At 42.5% G+C, this 25,100-nt stretch overlaps 1 protein-coding gene across 1 annotated transcript; it reads left to right on the plus strand.

Moving 5' to 3' along the window:
* Positions 1-293: 293 nt before the first annotated feature.
* On the plus strand, positions 294-13,463 carry LOC143989130 (olfactory receptor 5AP2-like). Its single transcript, XM_077489153.1, has 2 exons — positions 294-439; positions 8,941-13,463. The coding sequence occupies exon 2, from the start codon at positions 8,949-8,951 to the stop codon at positions 9,864-9,866; it is 918 nt and encodes a 305-aa protein (XP_077345279.1). The 5' UTR covers positions 294-439; positions 8,941-8,948; the 3' UTR covers positions 9,867-13,463.
* Positions 13,464-25,100: the final 11,637 nt, after the last annotated feature.

The raw sequence follows: 25,100 nt of genomic DNA on the forward strand, positions 1-25,100 counted from the left end.
CTCTGCAACAAAATTCGTTAAAATCACAGATCAATCAGAGAGAAATATTTTTGTCTCAACATATGTGGAGATGCTCTTTAGGTATACTTTGAAGTCAGAATTTTTAATACAATTTTCATAATTTCAATATACTTTTAAATGCCTTTCACAGGGAAAAAAAAAAAACGTTATCAATGATAACGTTTAAGACATTGCTACAATTTGTAAATTTTATAGTACGTGTTAACAATAAGAAAACAAAAATATTCTACAAGGAGAAAAAAGACTTTGGGGAACTAAGAAACACACTCATGAGACACTGAATACAAGAATAAAAACCTGTTTAATCCATGTATTGTTGCACTATGGTGCAATCTACAGACCAGCATATTATTGGAATTATTATTATCGTTATTTTACTTATCGTTTCCGGTAAAAGGGAAGTAAGCTTAATATAAAGGTAAATGTAAGAATTGTGTTTAATTTTTTTTATCTATTTCTAAAATACTGAAAGACAGTTTTTCACTAATACTGTATTATTCACAATACAATATCTTCAGGTAATTTTAAATACGCATTGCAACTAATTTGATCAACTGTCATATAGTGCTATGATGTAGCTTGTAAAATGGCTTAAATGCAACATGTATTAGCTTGCTTTATATATTTTTTTTTAAATCATATAAATTGAAGCACTCTTAATACCATGAAATATAAGTAAATTAAATCAAACAATATGTAAAATACAGTTATTTGAATAATTAAAAGAGTGGTCACATTATGCATGCACCTGCTGGATGTCAAATTCACCAGACTAGCAAAATATAACAAATAAATTAATAAATATATATTTAAATAAATAAATAGATAAGTAGTCCAAAATAAAGTTCCTCAGAAAAAAATTTAGTTTGTTCTAGTTTGGCTGTATTGCACCAGAAGGACAGGCTCACTTAAGAACCCTTTCACACTGGGGCGGTAGCACCAAAGCGGCACTAAATTTACCGCTGTTAAAGCGGTGCTTTGGCACCGCTATTCGAACGGGAACGGGGCACTTTTAACCCCCTAGAAAGGGTTAAGAAGGGTTAAAAGCACCCATGTAGCAATGCTGCCGAAGTGATTTGCAGGCGCTTCGACAGCGCTGCCCATTCATTTCATTGGCCAGGGGCGGTGGAGGAGCGGTGTATACACTGCTGCTTGCAGGACTTTTTCTAACATCCTGCAAGCACACCTTCCCAATGTAAAAGCACTCTGGCTTTCACACTGGGACTGCAGATGAGGCATTTTTCAGGCCCTTTACAGGTGCTATTTTTAGGGCTAAAGCACCTGAAAAATGCCCCAGTGTGAAAGGGGTCTAAGTGCAGCGTAAACGGAGTGAATTCTCACTTGGATTTTTTTCTTATGAACTTTATTTTGAACTATTTATTTATTTTTATTTTTTTATTTTTTATTTCACTGGTCTAAAGAATTTGACATCCAGCAGATGCATGCATAATGTGATCACTCTTTTGGTTATTAAAATTACTGTATTTCACATATTATTTAAACTCATTCACATATATTTTAGTAGTGGTAAATACAATGGTTGACTATAAGGTAGCCTATACTGTATGTGTCCCAGTGGTTGCAAGCATATAGTACTTGTAGACTTGAGCATCTCCTGTGATGAGAAAGTCTTAATAAGGTTTATTTAACTGAGAATTATAACTCAAGGGAAACACAAAGTTATTTTTAATAGATTTTCATTCATTTTTAGAACAGGTGTCCAAACATAGTTATAAAGCTGTGTGGTAGGCAAAAATGTCATTCATTATTGTAGAGAATATTAAACAAAGCTTTCACTATCTGCATTGGTAAAGGTCGTGATCGGTGTCAGAGTAAATGTAATGCAAGCAAAGAACAAGAAGATTCCCTCACAACAAATGCTTCTACCTGTCTATGTCACTGGGAATCATTTAAAGCTAAACTCTAGGCTTGTGTAAATGACAAAAATGAGTGCAGCTCTGTAATAAAAAATATGCACGCCATTAAATGCATTTTTTTTTAATGCAAGTAGTTAAAGTATCCAGATTTAACCCAGAATCAGCCTCTTGTTGGACTGGAGTGTGAGAAGAAGAAGCAACACAAGTAGCCAATCAGTGTAAGTGCTGACGAGAAGTATGCCAATAGGAATAAATCACAGTGATCAAGAGATGACTCACTGTGCTGCTTCTACTTTCACTGTCCAGTCAAATGCTGGGCTGGGACCAGAATGACCTCAGAAGAAGTAGGTTGGAGGGCATGCACCATTACTTAGGACATTTAAAGGCATAAAAAAAGTAAATATTGCCGCAAAAGATGTTTTGTTATTTTATCTTTTCATGGACATATTTTTCTTGCTATTTTTGAAATTAGCTCTGCTAAAGGATATCTTAATCCCAGAATATAAATGTAATATATGGCAAATGATCAGTCCTTATATGTGGTAGCTCCATTACTTTTATTATTTAGTGTATGAACATTTTCAGCAAAACCTGTTGATCTTGTCAGATTTGCAGTATCCTTGTCACTTTTTATGAGAAAATCTGAAAGCACAAACAATCTTATCTTTGCTCCAAGCTATTTTCCGTAAGGCACTATTTCTCTTCCTTCTATGTAATGGAGATGAATAGAAAAATACATATAGACAAATATGGCTCCCTACATACAGTGAAGTGAGTGACCGTTGACATGCTAGCACAAAAAATATAGTATTTGCTGGTTTGCCATATGAAAAAAGAACTAAAAATGGACAATAAAGGATCTGTAACATACTGATGTAGTTCGTTTTTTTCACAAAGCATTTTTTTTACATACAATCACCAGTGCAATACTTTGAAGGCGACCATCTAAACTACATGGCATGTTCATCAATGCCAGGAGCCTGTCGGGCAAAATGGGTGTGGTAGAGATACTGTTGTACGAGGAGGATTTTGATTTTGTGGGAATTTCAAAGACCTGGCTCAACAGCTCTCATGATTGACTGGCAACCATTCAAGGGTATTTCCTTTGTCGCAGTGATAGAGAGGGTATAAAAGGGGAGGGGTATGTCTATATATCAAAAATAATGTACAAGTGAATGTGAGAGATGATATCACTAAGGGAGCTAGGGAGCGCGTGTAATCTTAGCTCTCCAAAGGGGTGAAGCTAAGGGGAAAATAATACTGGGAGTATGCTATAGGCCCCCTAATCTGAGGGAGGAAGGGGGAGACAGACAATCAGACTATTTGGATTAGCAGCAAGGATGGGAAATGTTATCATAATGGGGGATTTTAATTATCCAGAAATAGACTGGGCAGAGGGAACCATGCATTCGTCTAAGGCTCGCCAATTCCTAAATGTCTGGCAGGACAATTTCATGGGTCAGATGGTAACTGCACCAACTAGAAATAAAGCATTACTAGATCTACTGATTACCAACAATACAGACCTGATCGCAGATGTGGAAACACGGGGCAATTTAGGAAACAGCAATCACAGGTCAATTGGTGTCAGTATAAATAACACAAATAGGAAACATAAGGTTAATACAAAGACACCATATTTCAAAAGAACCAACTTCTTTAAACTACGAACCGTGCTAGAAGGCAAAAATTGGGATAAAATCTTAGGAACAAAGAACACGGAGGAGAGATGGATTTGCTTTAAGAGCATATTAAATAAGGGCATTAGCCAGTGCATCACATTGGGTAATAAATTTAAAAGAGCGAACAAAAGTCCTTGATGGCTTAACTCCAAGTCTGAGGGATCATCATCAGCATTCATACATAAAGAATGCATTAAGTTATTTAAGAGTGCAATTAGGGTGGCTAAGATAGAACATGAAAGACACATAGTGGAGGAGAGCAAAAAAAAATCCCAAGAAATTCTTTAAGTATGTAAACAGTAAAAAGGGTAGGACAGACCATATTGGCCCCATAAACAATGAGGAAAGACATCTGGTTACAAAGGATGGGGTGATGGTGAAGGTATAACATTTATTCTTCACCAGACCCAAAGGTCCTGGTAATGGACTGGGGGGGGGGGGCTCTTTTTTTCAATAAGTTTTATCTATATTGCCGAGACCCAACAATTCATTACAGCCACAATCAGTTTTAAATGACAATTTTTCCTTTAGAAATTAAATTTTGCTGTGGTACTGTTCTAAACACAAGAAAAATGGGCCACTTTACAGGCATACTATAGACACCCTCGGGGCACAATATTTAAAGGAATATTTCATTTTTATTGTTTCACTTTAACCCCTTCCCGCCGAGCGTACGCAGATCTGCGTACTCGGCTTCCGGGGGGTATACCGGGATGATGCCCGCACCTGCAGGCATCATCCCGGTACCGTTTTTTACAGCGGGCGATTGGCTTTCCAGCCATAACAACCGATGCGGCTAAAAGCCGCTCGGCTGTTATGCCGGAGGAGCGGGAGGGGACGTCCCCCCCTCCCGCCACCTCTCGCCGCTGTTACCGGTGCTCCCGCTCGATCGGGAGCACCGATTAGCTATCCGTCGGCTCTGGCTGCTGGGGAGGAACTGGAACGAAGCCGTAATCGGCTTCGTTCCAGTCTCCTCGTCGTAAACACGGAAGCGACGTCATGACGTCACTTCCTGTTTACTCGGCTGCCAATGGCGCCGGTTTAAAAAAAATATCCGGTATTCAGAATCGCCGTTTTCGGCGATCTGAATACATTGAAGTGTAAAGGAGGGGTGGGGGGTCTTTTAGACCCCCGATCCCTCCATAAAGAGTACCTGTCACCACCTATTACTGTCACAAGGGATGTTTACATTCCTTGTGACAGCAATAAAAGTGATCACATTTTTTATTTTATTTTTAAAACAATTTAGTCATTTTAAAATAAATAAAAAAAATAAAAAAATAAAAAAATAAATTTCAAAGCGCCCGCCGTCCCCGCGAGCTCGCGAAGCAAAGAAAACGCATACGGAAGTCGCGCCCGCGTATGTAAACGGTGTTCAAATCACACATGTGAGGTATCGCCGCGATCGTCAGAGCGAGAGCAATAATTCTAGCAGTAGACCTCCTCTGTAACGCTAACCTGGTAACCGTAAAAAGTTTTTAAAGCGTCGCCTATTGAGATTTTTAGGTACCGTATTTTGTCGTCAATCTACAAGTGCGTGCAATTATAAAGTGTGACATGTTTGGTATCTATTTACTCGGCGTAACATTATCTTTCATATTACGCAAAAAAATTGGGCTAATTTTACTGTTTTGTTTTTTTTTAATTCATGAAAGTGTCCCTTTTCCCAAAAAGTTGCGTTTAAAACACCACTGCGCAAATACCGTGTGACATAAAATATTGCAACAATCGCCGTTTTATTCTCTAGAGCCTCTGCTAAAAAAATATATATAATGTTTGGGGGTTCCAAGTAATTTTCTAGCAAAAAATATGGATTTTAACTTGTAAACACGAAATTCCAAAAATAGGCTTAGTCATGAAAGGGTTAAGCATTAAAAAAATCACTGCTCCCGAAAAAGCGGCTGTTTTTTTTTTTCCTCAAAAAAGTTTTTATTCTTACATAACATAAACAGATACACATCATAGTACATGGATAAACAAAAGCAAAGCGGCTGTTTTAAAAAATTTTTTTTGCATTGATACATGTCCCCTGGGGCAGGACCCGGGTCCCCAAACACTTTTTATGACAATAACTTGCATATAAGCTTTTAAAATTAGCACTTTTGATTATTCATATTCGTGTCCCATAGACTTTAATGGTGTTAGTATGTTCTGCCGGAATTTTTTGCCTGTTCGGTATATGTTCTGGTGCATATCAGCCCATCCCTATTAACCACCTCAATACAGTGCAGTTACACCCCCTTCCTGACCAGACCAATTTTAAAACTTTCAGTGCTCTCACAGTTTGAATGACAATTACTCAGTCATCCAACACTGTATCCATATGAAACTTGCGTCCTTTTTTCCACACAAATAGAGCTTTCTTTTAGTGGTATTTAATCACTAGTGGGTTTTTTATTTTTTGTGCTATCAATAAAATAAAACGTAAATTTTGTGAAAAAAATGCCTTTTTCTTTGTTTCTGTCATAAATTTTTGCTAATTAGTAATTTTTCTTCATAAATTTTGGCCAAAATTTATACTGCTACATATCTTTGGTAAAAATAACCCACATTAGTATATATTATTTGGTCTTTGTGAAAGTTATAGAGTCTACAAACTATGGTGCCAATCACTGAAAATTGATCACTTCTGATTAGGCCTTCAGTACATCAGGTGTATCTCATTTCTTGAGACACTAACAAGTCAGGAAAGTACAAATACCCCCCAAATGACCCCTTTTTACAAAGTAGACATTCCAAGGTATTAAGTAAGTAGCATGGTGAGTTTTTTTAAGTCGTCATTTTTTCCCACAATTCTTTGCAAAATGAAGATTTTTTTTTACAAAATTGTCATGTTATCAGGTTATTTCTCACACACAACATATGCATACAACAAATTACACCCCAAAATACATTCTGCTACTCTTCCCGAGTATGGCAATGCCACATGTGTGAGACTTTTACACAGCCTGGCCACATACAGAGCACCAACATTGAAGTAGTACCTTCAGACGTTCTACGAGCAAAAATGACGCATCTCATTTCTCAACCACCTATTACATTTTTGAAGGCCCTGGAGTACCAGGAAAACGGAATTTCCCATAAAATGACCCCATTTTGGAAAGCAAACACCCCAACATATAATCTGTGAGGCATAATGAGTCTTTTGAATGGTTAATTTTTTTCCAGAAGTTTTTGGAATATGTGGAAAAAAATGTAAACGCATTTTTTTTTTACACAAAATTTTCAATTTATAAGATATTTCTAACACATAGCATGTATATAGCAAAAATTACACCCCAAAATACATTCTGCTACTCCTCCCGAGTATGGCGATACCACATGTGTAGGACTTTTACACAGTCTGGTCACATAGAGAGGCCGAACATTGAAGTAGTACCTTTAGGCGTTCTAGGAGCATAAATGACACATCTCATTTCATTCCTACCCATCACACTTTTGAAGGTCCTGGACCACCAGGACAGTGAAATTATCCACAAAATGACCCCATTTTGGAAAGCAAACACCCCAACGTATATTCTATGAGACATGGGCTGCAAATAGGTACTCGGGTACTCTGATGGGCTGGAAATAGGTACTCTGGTACTCTGATGGCCTGGTGACAGGTACTCGAGTACTCTGATTGCCTGGTGACAGGTACTCGGGTACTCTGATGGCCTGGTGACAGGTACTCGGGTACTCTGATGGCCTGGTGACAGGTACTCGGGTACTCTGATGGCCTGGTGACAGGTACTCGGGTACTCTGATGGCCTGGTGACAGGTAATCTGATGGCTTGGTGACTGGTATTTGGGTACTCTGAAGGGCGGTGACAGGTACTCATATGGACTGTGACAGGTACTCGGGTACTAAGATGAACTGTGACAGGTACTCGGGTACTCAGATGAACTGTGACAGGTACTCGGGTACTCAGATGAACTGTGACAGGTACTCGGGTACTCAGATGAACTGTGACAGGTACTCGGATACTCAGATGGACTGTGACAGGTGCTCGGGTACACAGATGAACCGTGACAGGTACTCGGGCACTCGGATGAACCGTGACAGGTACTCGGGTACTCTGATGGGCTGTGACAGGTACTCGGGTACTCTGATGGGCTGTGACAGGTACTCGGGTACTCTGATGGGCTGTGACAGGTACTCGGGTACTCTGATGGGCTGTGACAGGTACTCGGGTACTCTGATGGACCGTGACAGATACTTGGGTACCCTGATGGACTGTGACAGGTGCTCGGTACTCTAAAGGACTGTGACAGGTACTCGGGTACCCTGATGGACGGTGACAGGTACTAGGGTACCTTGATGGACTGTGACAGGCACTCGGGTACTCAGATGGACTGACAGGTACTCAGGTACTCTAATGGACCGTGACAGGTACTCGGGTACCCTGATGGGCCGTGACAGGTACTCGGGTACTCAGATGTGCCGGGACAGGTACTCGGGTACTCAGATGTGCCGGTGACAGGTACTAGGGTACCTTGATGGACTGTGACAGGTACTTGGGTACTCAGATGAACTGTGACAGGTACTCAAATACTCTGATGGGATGTGACAGGTACTCGGGTACTCTGATGGACTGTGACAGGTACTCAAATACTCTGATGGGATGTGACAGGTACTCATATACTCTGATGGGCTGTGACAGGTACTCTGATGGACTGTGATTGACAGGTACTATGAGGGGTGGTGACAGGTCCTCTTTATTAGGGGGGGGGCAATCAGTATGATTGGTGTACACTGTTTGCGGTAACGAGATGTTACCGCAATCTCCTCCTCACACACGATCGGTGTGTGAGGAGGAGAACCCGGTAACATCCCGTTACCGCGGTTTGTTTACATTTTAGTGATCGGCTGTGAAAGGATCACAGCCGATCACGTGGGTAAACAGCCGGCCAATGGCTGTTTACCAGGGTCGGTGACGAGCAGTGTTCCCGGGGAACACGCCGCCACCGGCGTGCACGCGCAGCGCGCTCACGATCGCGCGCATGCGCCGTGCACGTTCGGGGTGTGACCATCTGTGATCGCCCGTGACTTCATCATGGCCGATCACGTGGTAAACAGCCATAACGAATGGCTGTTCACCCCCTTAGGTGACGAGCGGTGTCTCCGTGACACGCCGCCACCGAAGAAACAGGGATGCGCGCGCATTCCCGGTTCAAATGGGAGGCCGTCATATGACGGCCTCCCGCCACAATAGGTGCGCCGCCTGCCCGTCATTTGACAGCCGGCGGTCGGCATCTAGTTAAAGGTTTCTTATCTATGTAACGGGAAATGAAAATGGCAGATTTAGCATGTACAATGTATATTATCACATATGATGACTTTATATAATCTAAAAATATTTCTTCATCACAATTTGTAGTGGTTGATATGTACACCCAAAACCAAAGCACTGTCACTGAGTTCATTCTTCTTGGACTCTCGATGAATCCTTTAGTACAGGTTTTGTTGTTTCATATATTTCTGGTAGTTTACCTGACCTCATTGACTGGGAATCTCCTTCTCCTTCTGGCTGTGAAGACTGACAAACATTTGCACACCTCCATGTACTTCTTCTTGTCTAGTCTCTCTTTCTTGGACATCTGCTGGACTTCCTCCGTTGTACCCAAAACTTTAGCAAATTTTCTTTCAACTAAAAAGAGTATTTCCTTCCCTGGTTGTGCTATCCAGTTCTGTATTACCCTGACTATGGGGCAAACTGAGTGTCTGCTTCTGGCATTCATGGCCTATGACCGATATGTTGCTATCTGCATCCCTCTGCATTACAATATGATCATGAACACAACTGTTTGTTTTCGGATGATCGGCATGTCATTGATGAGTGGTTGCTTTGCTGCATCTTTTGAAACATATTTAACATTCAGTCTAATATACTGTGGCCCTAACACCATGAACCACTTTTTCTGTGAGCTCCCTCTATTGCTTCAGCTCTCTTGCAGTGACACCTCAGCCATCAAGAACTTAATACTGGTTTTCTTGCCCATCATGCTTTTCATTCCACTTTCATTAATCCTTATTTCATACATCCGAATCATAACTGCTGTCATGACAATTCGTTTGGGAAAGAACAAAGCATTTTCCACATGTATTTCCCACCTTGTGGTGGTGGTAATTTTCTATGGGACATCCATATTTGTGTACGGTAAACCTGAAAATGCAGTCACAGAGGACACAGACAAAAAGGTGGCAGTATTTTACACGGTCATCACCCCGATGATCAACCCCTTGATCTACAGCCTGAGGAATAAAGATGTTCAAAAAGCCATGAAGTCACTGATAAAAGCTTAGAAGTATTTGCAATTGATTAGGTCAACTTGCTGAAGATAATATTGGTTCAATGTTCTAAGTTTAAGTTCTATCACGTTTTACAGTTAGGAGTGGTAATGGGATTTTACACACCAGAAGAGGCTCTAGTTCCAGTTGCCATTTTAAATGTGATGCAGTGAATGGAATCGCCAATACACAAAGTAGAAGATGACCGGCAACCTAATAAATTTGTACAGGTTTATGGGTCCTTTCTCACAAGTATACTTATTTATTTTATTTTTTTTGACAAATGTATTTCTTACTGTGATTTTATTCTATAGGATTTGCTGTACCATCTAGTGGCACACAGAAAGTCCGGCAGGTTAGGCAGGGTAAGTATAAGAGATTATTCACTTTTTCCGAAAAGATGAATGCAAGACAAAACGTTTTCTGTGAAGCTATACATTATTTGCATGTACAAAAAAGAAGCAAACACAAATGGGTTGAATACAAGCAGCAACATGGAGCAGCAAAGGGGTTTTTCAAAACTTTTCAGACTTTTACAGTTTGCCTTATGTGGAGAAGTGACCAGGTGGTTACAGGGTCGTGTTAATATAAGGCATTCTTATTTTCTACCCCAAGGTGGAGTTTTAAGTTCCTTTTCACATTTTCTAGTTTCTCTATATTCTGCTGAAAAAAAAAATGTTTACAAAGCCCAATAGCTCAGCTAAAATGTAGACAGTTGTTTATTTGGACATGCAATACATGGCCAAAAAACATAAATAAAGTACATATGGCATTTATAAAACACCCTGCATTTCTCTACAGCTGCCATTCCTCCATCTCCCCAGCTGGAAGTTGATGTGTAAATATAGCAACACTAATGGCGCGTACACACGGTTGGAATTTCCGACAACAAATGTTCGATGGGAGCTTGTTGTTGGAAATTTCAACCGTGTATAGGCTCCATCGGACATTTGCTGTCAGAATTTCCGACAACAAAAATTTGAGAGCTGATTCTCAAATTTTCCAACAACAAAACTTGTTTTCGGAAATTCCGATTGTGTGTACACAATTCCAATGCATAAAATTCCAAGCATGCTCGGAATCAAGCAGAAGAGCTGCACTGGCTATTGAACTTCATTTTTCTCGGCTCGTCGAACGTCTTGTACATCACCACGTTCTTGACGTTCGGAATTTCCGACAACATTTGTGCGACCGTGTGTAGGCAAAACAAGTTGGAGCCAACATCCGTCTGAAAAAAGCCAGGATTTTGTTGTCAGAATGTTCGTGTATGTGTACGCAGCATTACAGCCATTGCTATGCAAAAAATGGACCATCTGACTATTTATAAATATTGTTCAGACATGAGCTCAGAAATTCTAAATTGACATTATCTTCACTTTTGTATTTACTCTGTGCATTCACCTGCAAATCACAGAGGTGAAATTTCATCTGTATATGATGTCAGTTAAAGTAACCCGAAAGTAAAAAAAAAAAATTCAGTTTTTTGTTTTATGCAGCCCATGACCTATAGGGTAAATTCACCTTTTCACAAAAAGTTATCTAACTCCAAATATCCTGGTCAGCCCTCAAGACACCACTGCACGTAACAGCAGTTATACCCCACGTTGCCATGCTTGCAATGGCTAGTGCTCTTTAGTCCAACCAGGTGACCGTACTGACTGATGAGAGGTGCTTATTTCTTCTTGGATACCTTATTAGAAGAAGAAGCCTCAGACATGCTTCTCATTGGCCAGAAAGGTCACATAGCTGTGCTGACCAATGAGTGATTGCCATTGCCTCATATTTTTAAGCAGTTTCAGAAACATATATTTTTTTCCTTTTAAGTTTAACTAAATTAATAAAAGCTGACCACTAGGGATGAGCTTCGTGTTTCGAGTCGAGCATACGTTTGACTCGAACATCGGCTGTTCACACGTTCGGCGAATACCGAACGTTATGGGCCGTTCGCACCAAATTCATGTGGCGCTCATGGCCCACAATGCACTGCGCCATCGTAGTGCATTGCTGGCTCATGATTGGCCAAGCATGCACTGTGACCCCGCATGCTTGGCCAATCACGGCGCCGGCAGCGATGAGAGCCATGATTGGCCACAGGCAGGATGCCTGTGGCCAATCATAGCTCAGGCTGTGAAGTACACGCCCCACACTATATAAGGCCACCAGCACGGCGGCCTTGTGTAGTGTGTTGGCGTCTGTAGGAGTTAGTGGGTGTTCTCTGTGTACCTTCAACACAGTATACACCGTTCGTTATCGGCCGAATTTTGCGTTCTTGCTCTTCTGTAATTGAGCTGTTAGCAATCTGCAGGAGTTTGTGGGTGTTGTCTGCGTGCCCTGTCCGCAGTATCCACCATTATGTCCACCTATATAGCTAGCTATATTGCTCTTTTGTAATAGAGCTTGCAGTCAGTTGTAGGAGATTGTGCCTGTTGTCTGCGTGCCCTGACCGCAGTATACACAGTTATATCCATCTATATAGCTAGCTATATTGCTCTTCTGTAATAGAGCTTGCAGTCAGTTGTAGGAGATTGTGCGTGTTGTCTGCGTGCCTTGACCGCACTATACACCGTTATATCCACCTATATATCTAGCTATATTGCTCTTCTGTAATAGAGCTTGCAGTCAGTTGTAGCTGTAAAATGTACCAGTTCAAAATTACACACAGATTCTACTTAACACAACAAATCTACACAGTCCCTGTCTTGTTTGCCTGTATACTGCTGTTCTGAGTATATAGGGCCTGGGGGCCCCACGTCTTTCCTTTTTTAATATGGGTACGGGGTTCCCCTTAATATCTGTACAAGACCCAAAGGGGCTGGTAATGGGCAGGGGGGGCTACCCATGCCATTTTTCTCAATGCTTTTCATCCATATTGCCGGAACCAGATATTACATTAAAAACGCAAGCAGTTTGAAATGCCTTTTTTTCGTTAAATATCATTTTGTGCAGGGACTGTTCTAAACACGGGAAACACGTGGCACTTCACAGGCATACTATAGTCACCCCCCAGGCACGATATTTAAAGGAATATTTCACTTTTTTTTCCACTTTAATCGTCATTAAAATCAGTGCTTCCACCAAAACTGACATTTTTAAAAACATTTTAGGCACTGACTCATGTCCCCTGGGGCAGAAGCCAGGTCCCCAAACCCTTTTTAGGACAGTATCTTGCATATTAGCCATTAAAATTAGCACTTTTTATTTCGAACGTTCGAGTCCCATAGACTTCAATGGGGTTCTAACGTTTGTACGAATTTGCGGTCCGTTCAAAAGTTCTGGTGCGAAGCGAACCGGGGGGTGTTCAGCTCATCCCTACTGACCACTGTAAGAACCCTGACAAAGATAAATGATTAGTCTCAACCATATAACTTCCATTCTTGTTGGATGGCTTGGTCTCTTGAAGGAAGTTGAAAAATATCACCAGGATCATCAGGTAAAAACCAATAGAAAAAACATGAGAGGGCATCAACTCCACCTAGTATAAAGTAACTACAGTGGTGTGAAAAAGTGTTTGCCCCCTTCCTCATTTCCTGTTCCTTTGCATGTTTGTCACACTTAAGTGTTTCGGAACATCAAACCAATTTAAACAATAGTCAAGGACAACACAAGTAAACACAAAATCCAATTTGTAAATGAAGGTGTTTATTATTAAAGGTGAAAAAAAATCCAAACCATCATGGCCCTGTGTGAAAAAGTGATTGCCCCCTAAACCTAATAACTGGTTGGGCCACCCTTAGCAGCAACAACTGCAACCAAGCGTTTACGATAACGTACAATGAGGCTTTTACAGTGTCCTGGAGGAATTGTGGCCCACTCATCTTTGCAGAATTGTCCTAATTCAGTTACATTAGAGGGTTTTCGAGCATGAACGGCCTTTTTAAGGTCATACCACAACATCTCAATAGGATTCAGGTCAGGACTTTGGCTAGGCCACTCCAAAGTCTTCATTTTGTTTTTCTTCAGCCATTCGGTGGTGGACTTGCTGGTGTGTTTAGGATCATTGTCCTGCTGCAGAACCCAAGTTCGTTTCAGCTTGAGTACACGAACAGATGGTCGGACATTCTCCTTCAGGATCTCTTGGTAGACAGCAGAATTCATAGTTCCTTTTATCACGGCAAGTCTTCCAGGTCCTGAAGCAGCAAAACAGCCCCAGACCATCACACTACCACCACCATATTTTACTGTTGGTATAATGTTCTTTTTATGAAATGCAGTGTTCCTTCTACGCCAGATATACTTGGACATACACCTTCCAAAGAGTTCCACTTTTGTCTCATCGGTCCACAGAATGTTGTCCCAAAAGTCTTGGGGATCATCAAGATGTGTTGTGGAGAAATTGAGACGAGCTTTGATGTTCTTTTTGCTCAGCAGTGATTTTCTCCTTGGAACTCTGCCATGCAGGCCATTTTTGCCCAGTCTTTTCCTGATGGTGGAGGCATGAACGCTGACCTTAACTGAGGCAAGTGAGGCCTGCAGTTCCTTGGACGTTGTTGTGGGGTCTTTTGTGACCTCTTGGATGAGTCGTCGCTGCGCTCTTGGGGTAATTTTGGGCGGCCGGCCACTCCTGGGAAGGTTCACCACTGTTCCATGTCTTCGCCATTTGTGGATAATGGCTCTCACTGTGGTTCGCTGGATTCCCAAAGCTTTGGAAATGGCTTTATAACCCTTTCCAGACTGATAGATCTCAATTACTTTCTTTCTCAATTGTTCCTGAATTTCTTTGGGTCTCGGCATGATGTGTAGCTTTTAAGGATCTTCTGGTGGACCTTACTGTGTCAAGCAGCTCCTATTTAAGTGATACCTTAATTGTGAACAGGTGTGGCAATAATCAGGCCTGGGTGTGGCTAGAGAAATTGAACTCAGGTGTGGACAACCACAGTTATAGTATGTTTTAACAAGGGGGGCAATCACTTTTTCACACAGGGCCATGATGGTTTGGATTTTTTTTCACCTTTAATAATAAACACCTTCATTTACAAATTGCATTTTGTGTTTACTTGTGTTGTCCTTGACTATTGTTTAAATTGGTTTGATGTTCCGAAACACTTAAGTGTGACAAACATGCAAAGGAACAGGAAATGAGGAAGGGGGCAAACACTTTTTCACACCACTGTATATCAAGGCAGCTGTCCCTTTAAGTTCCAGAGTAACACTTAGGAACAGAACTAAAATAAGGCAAGGCATTAGCCCGATTTGTGACAAAATAATGAATCATCCCTACATTAAAAACTAAATAAATGGTGAATATATATTATAAGTCCATAAAGTCAATATGTGAATCCATTCACCATGTACATAAACAGGTAGCACTATATTGTACATGTTTATGACCCCATTGAAGAAGTCCACATGAGGACTCAATGCATATGGAGTAAGGAGTAATGAGCTGATGCTATCCCTCGACCATTCCTAACCAGACAGCGGTAAGCAGGTGGATTTTACATTGTGCAATTTTCTGCTGGCACGGCTTTTAATGCCTTTAATGTGTGTGAACCACTATAAGATTTTATGGCAATAAAATAGATTTTTACAGCGAACACTAGATGGTATGTTTTCTATTTTATATGGCCGGTATTACATGTGAATATCCCACAAAGGAGAGAGTTGAGCTGTGAAAGCTATAGGCCTCATTCTCACGAGGCGGATCCGCTTACACGTTGTCTACCTCTGTCAGCCAGCTCAGCAGGAGATCTCTCCGTTGATCTCCGCTGAGCCGGCGGATGACAGGTCCCTCTCTGCTCAATGAGCGGGGCGGGGCTTGTCGAGTGCCACTGGTTTCTATGGAGAGATCGGATAAAAACAGACAGCATGTCCGTTTCCATCAGATCTCACCCGATCCGCCAGCGACGGATCCGAACATAGGGCCATCCAGCTGCTTTTAGTGGATTGGACCGTGTCAGATATCAGCGGACATGTCACCGCTGACATCCGTCGCTCCATAGACTAGCATGGAGCGCTCGTTCAGGTCCTAGAGTGCAAAATACTCAAGCGCTGGTGTGGGGAAAATCTAATAATCAAAGAATAATAATAAAAGCTGCACCAATATCAGTGATCTCTCACTTATACAGATGCAAAAAACTATATAAATTATTAGTGAGCTAAAATCAATAATCAATGCAAATAATCTCTCGATATTCCAGTGCCATAATATCAATAATATGTGTAGATAAATGAATAATAAATAGCCGTGTATGTAAATAAAAAATGTAAATTATATAAGAATTAAATATAAATTAAAATTAATTAATTCTCCATAATTAATAGACCGTGTATATAGATGAATAAAAATAAAATTAAAATAATATTCCTTAATTAATGTATTCCATGTGTATATAAATTAAATACCACATATACATCATATACATTTATCTGCTCCTGATAAGATGGAATGGATCAAGGGTATGATCAGATACAGCTCTTATCTCTATACTGCAATCGGAACACTCCCATGCGGTAATGTCCACAAGATTCAGGGTATAATCCTCAAAGTGATTTAACACTCAGTCTTGCATATTCTGTCCATAGACATCTTACCAGACAAGCTCTCAGCGCTGTTCCATTATTCCACGTATACCGCTTATCTCTTTAGCTTTTTTATTTTTCATTTGCCATAGGAAAGAAAAAGAGACAAAGGATAGTGTACTGCTGCGATATGTGAATAAACTTTAAATGTGAACCTCAATCCACTCACAAAACCTTTCCGATCAAAGCATGGACTAGCGGCAGACCATCAGATTGTACTCCTCCTCACAGCCCATTTACCTGTTTTGTGCCGATCGTCACCACTCATATACCCATAATGAGCTACAGAACAGCACACAGTTATGAAAAGACATAATAAACTATTTACAAAAGTGTGAGGGGTATACACAAATAAATAAATATATATATATATATATATATATATATATACACATATAGTAACCTGGGGGACAGGTAGCAGGTATAAAGCTCCCTGGGATGAGCCATTTCTCAGGCACAGATACCAAGTCCAGAAATTAAGTGACCAACAGTGCTGTGTTTATTTGTGATATATACAAGTCCATATACAGGTGCTCTACAGTGTTCCAAAAGAACAAAACAAAGGGCAAAGTAACAAAACACAAAACCTAGCCATGTCACGGCTCTAGCTTTACCGTCTGCAGGCCCTCACTATCAGGCTGAACAAGCCTACTGCTTGTCAGTCTCCACAAAGAACGGCTTAAGAGGTTTTACCAACCTTACTTCTCTTCACAGACCAACTGTGTTTGAATGTCCCAGGCAGAGAGCAAAGGCTGTCTGCTCAGGTGAGCCTAAATTAGCCTGGGGAGGAGGACCAAGACCCGAACTGGACCACAGATTCCTGAATGGGTATGAGAAGAGCCTGGGAGAGGTATAAACCCCGAACAGGACTTTCCCAGGCTCTCTCTGGGACGGTCTGCTACATATCCTCCCCCTAGTTTCAACCCCAGGGTTGGAACACCTGTGGCCCAACAGGAGTGAACACGGGACAGGGCATCTACATTCCCCATCTCCACACCTGGCCTGTGTTTTATGGTGAAGGAGTAATCCTGTAGAGCCAAAAAGCACCGTTTCACCTGTCTATTAGTCTCCTTCTTTTGGGCCATCCACTTCAGGGGAGCATGGTCAGTTACTAACTCAAACTGGCGGCCTAACAAATAGTATCTGAGCGCATCCACAGCCCACTTTATGGCTAAACACTCCTTTTCAATGACTGCATACTTTTTCTCATGGTCATTGAGCTTTCTGCTTAGGTACACCACAGGGTGTTCTTCTCCATTGTGTACCTGCGATAGTACTGCCCCGATACCAACATCAGACGCATCTAGGCTTTTGCAATTCGTTTCGTAACGAATCGAAATTCGGCCGAATTTTGCATCTTTCGGACATTCGGATGCATCCGAATGTCCGAATAAAAAAATAACAAATTACAACGAATACGAAAGAAATATAACGAATGAATTCGACATGATTCGAAATTATTTCAACTGCATTCGAAATGATTTCAACATGATTCGACATTATTTCAACTGCATTCGAAATGATTTCAACATGATTCGACATTATTTCAACCACATTCGAAAATATTTTGTGAACCGAATTTAGGGCCATGTATCTCGGGGTCACTTGGTGCTAGAAACTCCAAATTTGGATATATTGTAGTGATAGTACCATTGTGTTTGCATACCAAATTTGGGGTTTCTAGCTATAAGTGACCCTGAGATATGTGGCCCCAAAATTGGGTCGCAAAATGTTATTAGTTAATAGAGCAGAGAATGACATTTTGCGACCCGATTTTGGGGCCACATATCTCGGGGTCACTTATAGCTAGAAACCCCAAATTTGGTATGCAAACACAATAATACTAGCTCTACAACATATCCAAATTTGAAGTGTCTAGCACCAAGTGACCCCGAGATACATGGCCCTAAAATCGGGTCACAAAATATTTTCGAATGCGGTTGAAATAATGTTGAATCATGTTGAAATCATTTTGAATGCAGTTGAAATAATGTCGAATCATGTTGAAATAATTTCGAATGCATTCGAAATTATTTCAACATGAGTCAACATTATTTCAACCGCATTCGAAAATATTTTGTGACCCGACTTTAGGGCCATGTATCTCGGGGTCACTTGGTGCTAGACACTTCAAATTTGGATATGTTACAGTGCTAGTACCATTGTGTTTGCATACCAAATTTGGGGTTTCTAGCTATAAGTGACCCCGAGATATGAGGCCCCAAATTCGGGTCGCAAAATGTCGTTCTCTGCTCTTTAACTAATAACATTTTGCGACCTGATTTTGGGGCCACATATCTCGGGGTCACTTATAGCTAGAAACCCCAAATTTGGTATGCAAACACAATAGTACTACAACATATCCAAATTTGAAGTGTCTAGCACCAAGTGACCCCGAGATACATGGCCCTAAAGTCGGGTCACAAAATATTTTCGAATGCGGTTGAAATAATGTCGAATCATGTTGAAATCATTTCGAATCCAGTAGAAATATTTTCGAATTTCGTTGAAATATGTTCGAATGTGGCCGATTTTTCGAATTCGGTAGAAAACTAAACGAAATCCGAAAACGAATTTAAGGAAGTTAACGAATATAACTAAACGAAATTAATGAATTAACGAATTAAAACGAAACGAAACTAAACGAATTTTTTCCTTTTGCACATGTCTAAACGCATCCATCTGAACCAAAAAATCTTTAGAGAAATCGGGGGAGTACAGTACTGGCTGTGCACAAAGAGCCTTCTTCAGGACCTGGAAAGACTCCTCTGCTAGTGAGGACCATTTCACCATTACAGAGTCTTTACCTTTCGTCAGGTCTGTCAGAGGGGCAGCTATAGTTGCAAAATTTGGAATAAATCTTCTATAATACCCCGCAATGCCAAGAAAGGCCCTGACCTGCTTCTTGTTTGCAGGACGTGGCCACTTCTGGATGGCTTCTATTTTACTCACTTGAGGTTTTATGACACCACGGCCAATAGTGTAGCCCAAATACTTGGCTTCCTCTAGACCAGGCATGTCCAAAGTCCGGCCCGCGGGCCAATTGCGGCCCGCGGTCCGGTTTTGAACGGCCCGCCTGGTTATTTAAACATATACATCTTTTGTGGCCCCCGACGATCTCCCAGCGCCGGGGTCACAAAAGATATATAGTCCGGCTGCCTTGGAGGGAGGAGGCAGGACGAGTGCCGTGCACACAGGCTGAGAATTTCCTGTGTACATGGCAGCTGTAATAGGAAGTCCCATCTCTGCCATTGGACGACTTTTCTGTCCATCAGAGGAGGCTGGACTTTCTCTTAAAGGGGCCGTTGTGTAAACAGGAAATTCTCCTGTAGGATGTCTTTGGCGCTCGTCCTGCCCTCCATGGCTGCACTGATGGTAATGGTGGCTGCATTCCTGGCAATTGCAATTGTGGGGCTGCATTCCTGGCAATGGTGAGTGAATTCCTGGCAATGGTGGCTGCATTCCTGGCAATGGTGGCTGCATTCCTGGCAATGGTGGGTGAATTCCTGGCAATGGTGGGTGAATTCCTGGCAATGGTGGCTGCATTCCTAGCAATTGGGGGTGAATTCCTGGCAATGGTGGCTGCATTCCTGGCAATGGTGGCTGCATTCCTGGCAATGGTGGCTGCAATGGTGGCTGCATTCCCGGCAATAGTGGGTGCATTCCCGGCAATTGTGGGGCTGCATTCCTGGCAATAGTGGGTGCATTCCCGGCAATGGTGGGGCTGCATTCCTGGCAATAGTGGGTGCATTCCTGGCAATGGTGGGGCTGCATTCCCGGCAATGGTGGGGCTGCATTCCCGGAAATGGTGGGGCTGCATTCCCGGCAATGGTGGGGCTGCATTCCCGGAAATGGTGGGGCTGCATTCCCGGCAATGGTGGGTGCATTCCCGGCAATGGTGGGGCTGCATTCCTGGCAATGGTGGGTGCATTCCCGGCAATGGTGGGGCTGCATTCCTGGCAATAGTGGGTGCATTCCTGGCAATGGTGGGGCTGCATTCCCGGCAATGGTGGGGCTGCATTCCCGGCAATGGTGGGGCTGCATTCCCGGCACTGGTGGGGCTGCATTCCCGGCAATGGTGGGGCTGCATTCCCGGCAATGGTGGGGCTGCATTCCCGGCAATGGTGGGGCTGCATTCCCGGCAATGGTGGGGCTGCATTCCCAGCAATGGTGGGGCTGCATTCCCGGCAATGGTGGGGCTGCATTCCGTGCAATGGTGGGGCTGCATTCCGTGCAATGGTGGGGCTGCATTCCGTGCAATGGTGGGGCTGCATTCCTGGCAATGGTGGGGCTGCATTCCTGGCAATGGTGAGTGAATTTCTAGCAGTGGTGGGTGCATTCCTGGCAATGGTGAGTGAATTTCTAGCAATGGTGGGGCTGCATTCCTGGCAATGGTGGGTACATTCCTGGCAATGGTGGGCACTGCATTCCTAGCAATGGTGGGCGCTGCATTCCTAGCAATGGTGGGGCTGCATTCCTGGCAATGGTGAGTGAATTTCTAGCAATGGTGGGGCTGCATTCGTGACAATGGTGGGTACATTCCTGGCAATGGTGGGCACTGCAATTCTAGCAATGGTGGGCGCTGCATTTCTAGCAATGGTGGGCGCTGCGTTCCTGGCAATGGTGGGCGCTGCGTTCCTGGCAATGGTGGGCGCTGCGTTCCTGGCAATTGTGGGTCTGCAGATGGGCACTGACCCTTATTTTGCTTCAGTTCTTTATTTAAAATTAAAAAATTTTTTCCTGAAGCTTCCCTCTTAAAGTGAAGGTGCGTGTTATACCCCAAAAAATACGGTGTATCCAAATAATTCACTTGAGTTCATCTCTTCACCACACACAGCCACAGAGGCATGAGAATTCTTGTTGGGTAGTGTATTAGTGCTCGGCCGAACACACTTAGACCGAATTTTAATGGTTCAAAGAATGTCAGGCAAAATGGTCGGCCCTCGAGCATGTTCAGTTCATCAAATCTGGCCCTCTTTGAAAAAAGTTTGGACACCCCTGCTCTAGACCAATGGCACATTTTTTTGGATTTGCCGTAAAACCGTCTTTGAAGAGGGAATCAAGGACAGCCTGGACATGAGGCAAGTGAGACTCCCAGTCAGCGCTATATACCACTATGTCATCTAAATAGGCTGCTGCATATCGTTGGTGGGGTTTTAGGGTCCTTTCCATGGCCCTCTGAAATGTCATGGGGGCATTTTGCAACCCAAAAGGCATTTTTTTATATTGAAATGAACCCTCCGGGGTCACAAATGCAGTCTTTTCTTTGGCGCTATCAGTCAGGGGTATTTGCCAATACCCTTTTGTCAAGTCCAAAGTGGTAATATAGTGAGCTTTGCCAAGTCCTCACACCCCTAACATTTTTGTAAATATTTTATTCTATCTTTTCATGTGACAACACTGATGAAATAACACTTTGCTACAGTGTAAAGTAGTGAGTGTACAGCTTGTAAAACAGTGTAAATTTGCTGTCCCCTCAAAAAAAACTCAACACACAACCATTAATGTCTAAACCGCTGGCAACAAAATTGAGTACACCCCTAAGTGAAAATGTCCAAATTGGGCCCAATTAGCAATTTTCCCATCCCAGTGTCATGTGTCTCATTAGTGTTACAAGCTAACTACCAATCAAAATACCTGATCTGGCGTCCATGGCTCGAATGGTTTAAAAAAAACAAGACCCAATAGAACAATTAAATAATTGAAGAGATATTTACCATGACATTCTGCATAGTGTTGGAATGTGGGCCCAGTCGAGCTTGGGCGTTGGGTGCAGTATGCTCCCATTGGGGCATCTGGTGCCCGGGGCCGTACCGCATAAACACACTCATGAGAGGAAGTTTGCACTTCATACAGGTTTTATATAGTGCCAACTAGTGATGGACGAACTTCCGACGGGACGTTTCGCGAACGCGGACCGCGAACGTGGCCGATAGTTCGTGAACCGTAATGTTCGCGGCGGGCCCCATTGACTTCAATGGGAGGCAAACTTTGCACACCTACAGGTCAAATTTGCAGCCACAAAATAATTACTAGCTGTGCAAACATAGTCCCACCACATGGCCAATGACATAACACATGTATGAGGTGAATCTGGGATCGACAACTACAAGCATTCTTTTTTTATATGTGCAATTCTGACAATTCAGGACTCTTAAGACAATGGAGGCGAGGGAAGGTCAGGGTAGGCAAAGAAGAGAGTGCAGGAGATGATCACCAGCACCAGCACCGTGATATACAGCACTGACACCTGCACCGTGATAGAGTGCACTGACACCAGCACCGAGATAGAGAACACTAACAGCAGCAGTGATACCAGCAACTTGCTACTGGGCCCAAAAATATGACACCGCTCAACCACTTCAAACAGGAGGGTACTGGTATATAGTACGGTGTGCTTTTTAGGTTGTGATTAGCAGACTGTACCTCACTCAACCCTATATACTGTAGTACACTATACTTTACCAGTCCTTATAAGGACCTTTGTGGAACTAGTAGGTTGTGATTAGCAGACTGTACCTCAGTCCCTATACTGATAAAGGACTGCTGCAGTATAGGGCAGCAGTCAGCAGTAGTGCACCTCAACCCTATATATTGTGGACCTATACCAGTCCTTAAGGGATAGCAGACTGTACCTCACTCAACCCTATGTACTGTAGTACCCTAGAACTTACCAGTCCTTATAAGGACCTTTGTGGAACTAGTAGGTTGTGAATGATTAGCAGACTGTACCTCAGTCCCTATACTGATAAAGGACTGCTGCAGTATAGGACAGCAGTCAGCAGTAGTGCACCTCAACCCTATATATTGTGGACCTATACCAGTCCTTAAGGAATAGCAGACTGTACCTCACTCAACCCTATGTACTGTAGTACCCTAGACCTTACCAGTCCTTATAAGGACCTTTGTGGAACTAGTAGGTTGTGAATGATTAGCAGACTGTACCTCAGTCCCTATACTGATAAAGGACTGCTGCAGCAGTAGGGCAGCAGTCAGCAGTAGTGCACCTCAACCCTATATATTGTGGACCTATACCAGTCCTTAAGGAATAGCAGACTGTACCTCACTCAACCCTATGTACTGTAGTACCCTAGACCTTACCAGTCCTTATAAGGACCTTTGTGGAACTAGTAGGTTGTGAATGATTAGCAGACTGTACCTCAGTCCCTATACTGATAAAGGACTGCTGCAGTATAAGGCAGCAGTCAGCAGTAGTGCACCTCAACTCTATATATTGTGGACCTATACCAGTCCTTAAGGAATAGCAGACTGTACCTCACTCAACCCTATGTACTGTAGTACCCTAGACCTTACCAGTCCTTATAAAGACCTTTGTGGAACTAGTAGGTTGTGAATGATTAGCAGACTGTACCTCAGTCCCTATACTGATAAAGGACTGCTGCAGTATAGGGCAGCAGTCAGCAGTAGTGCACCTCAACCCTATATATTGTGGACCTATACCAGTCCTTAAGGAATAGCAGACTGTACCTCACTCAAACCTATGTACTGTAGTACCCTAGACCTTACCAGTCCTTATAAGGACCTTTGTGGAACTAGTAGGTTGTGAATGATTAGCAGACTGTACCTCAGTCCCTATACTCATAAAGGACTACTGCAGCAGAAGGGCAGCAGTCAAGTATAATATTCTTTCTATATTTGGAAGAAAGAATATTATACGTGTACAAGCCTATTACCATACCAGTCCTGAAAAGAACCTTTGTGGACCTAATAGTAACAGCTACTGATTAAACTGACTGTCCCTCACGGCCACACACAGCTTCCTGCCTGTCCCTATTTAAACTGACAAAACACAGGCTGCTGGAACAATAACTTGAATAGCACTCAAAACTATATCCTGTACTACTTTACCATACCAGTCCTGAAAAGGACTTTTGTGGACCTAATAGTAACAGCTAATGATTAAACTGACTGTCCCTGCTGCACACAGCATCCTGTCCCTTTCTCTACACTGACAAAAGACAGGCTGCTGCAACAATCACTAGCATAGCAGTGCCTCAAACCTATATCCTGAACTACACCTAACACCTATACCATGATACCAGTCTTTAAAAGAACTTTTGTGGACCTAATAGCTAGTGATTTGGGTCACTGAAGTCTCTCCCTGCTCCACACAGCATCCTCTCCCTATAGTGACATACGAAAGAATGTAAAATGGCCGCCGGATCGGGTCTATTTATAAGTTAGGGGGAATGTCCAAGTGTCCATGTGCTGTAATGTGTCAATTGGCTGTCCTGTACCACATGATGGATGTGTCATCATAGGTCAAAGTTTTTTTACACAGTAAACACGGAAGTCCGCCTGGGCGAACGGCGGCAATAGTCCGCTGATCGGGCGGACGGCGAACAGCAGAAATTCGCCGGGAAACGACCGCCAGACGAACCGTTCGGCCATCCCTAGTGCCAACAGTTTGTGCAGCGCTTAACAAAATAAAGGCAGACATTACAGTTACATTACAATTTGGTACATGAGGAATCAGAGGGCCCTGCTCATTAGAGCTTACAATCTAACAAGGAAGAGTCGATTGATACAAAAGGTAATAGCTGTGGGGGGTGAGATGATGGAGGAAGTAAAACAGTGTTAGTTAGAAGCAGGATAGAGAATGGTTTTCAGGGATTGTCTAAAGATGGATAGATTAGGGGACAGTCAGAGAGATTGGGTTAGTGAGTTCCAAAGGATGGGAGAAGCTCTAGAGAAATCCTGGAGGCGAGT

This window comes from Lithobates pipiens, unplaced genomic scaffold (assembly GCF_037356315.1).
Source record: "Lithobates pipiens isolate NorthernLeopardFrog02 unplaced genomic scaffold, aLitPip1_a1.2 Scaffold_18, whole genome shotgun sequence".
NCBI classification, from domain to species: Eukaryota; Metazoa; Chordata; class Amphibia; order Anura; family Ranidae; genus Lithobates; species Lithobates pipiens.

Excerpts from the sequence above, each read along its gene's own strand:
- LOC143989130 (XM_077489153.1), top strand. The coding sequence starts at position 8,949 with ATGTACACCCAAAACCAAAGCACTGTCACTGAGTTCATTCTTCTTGGA.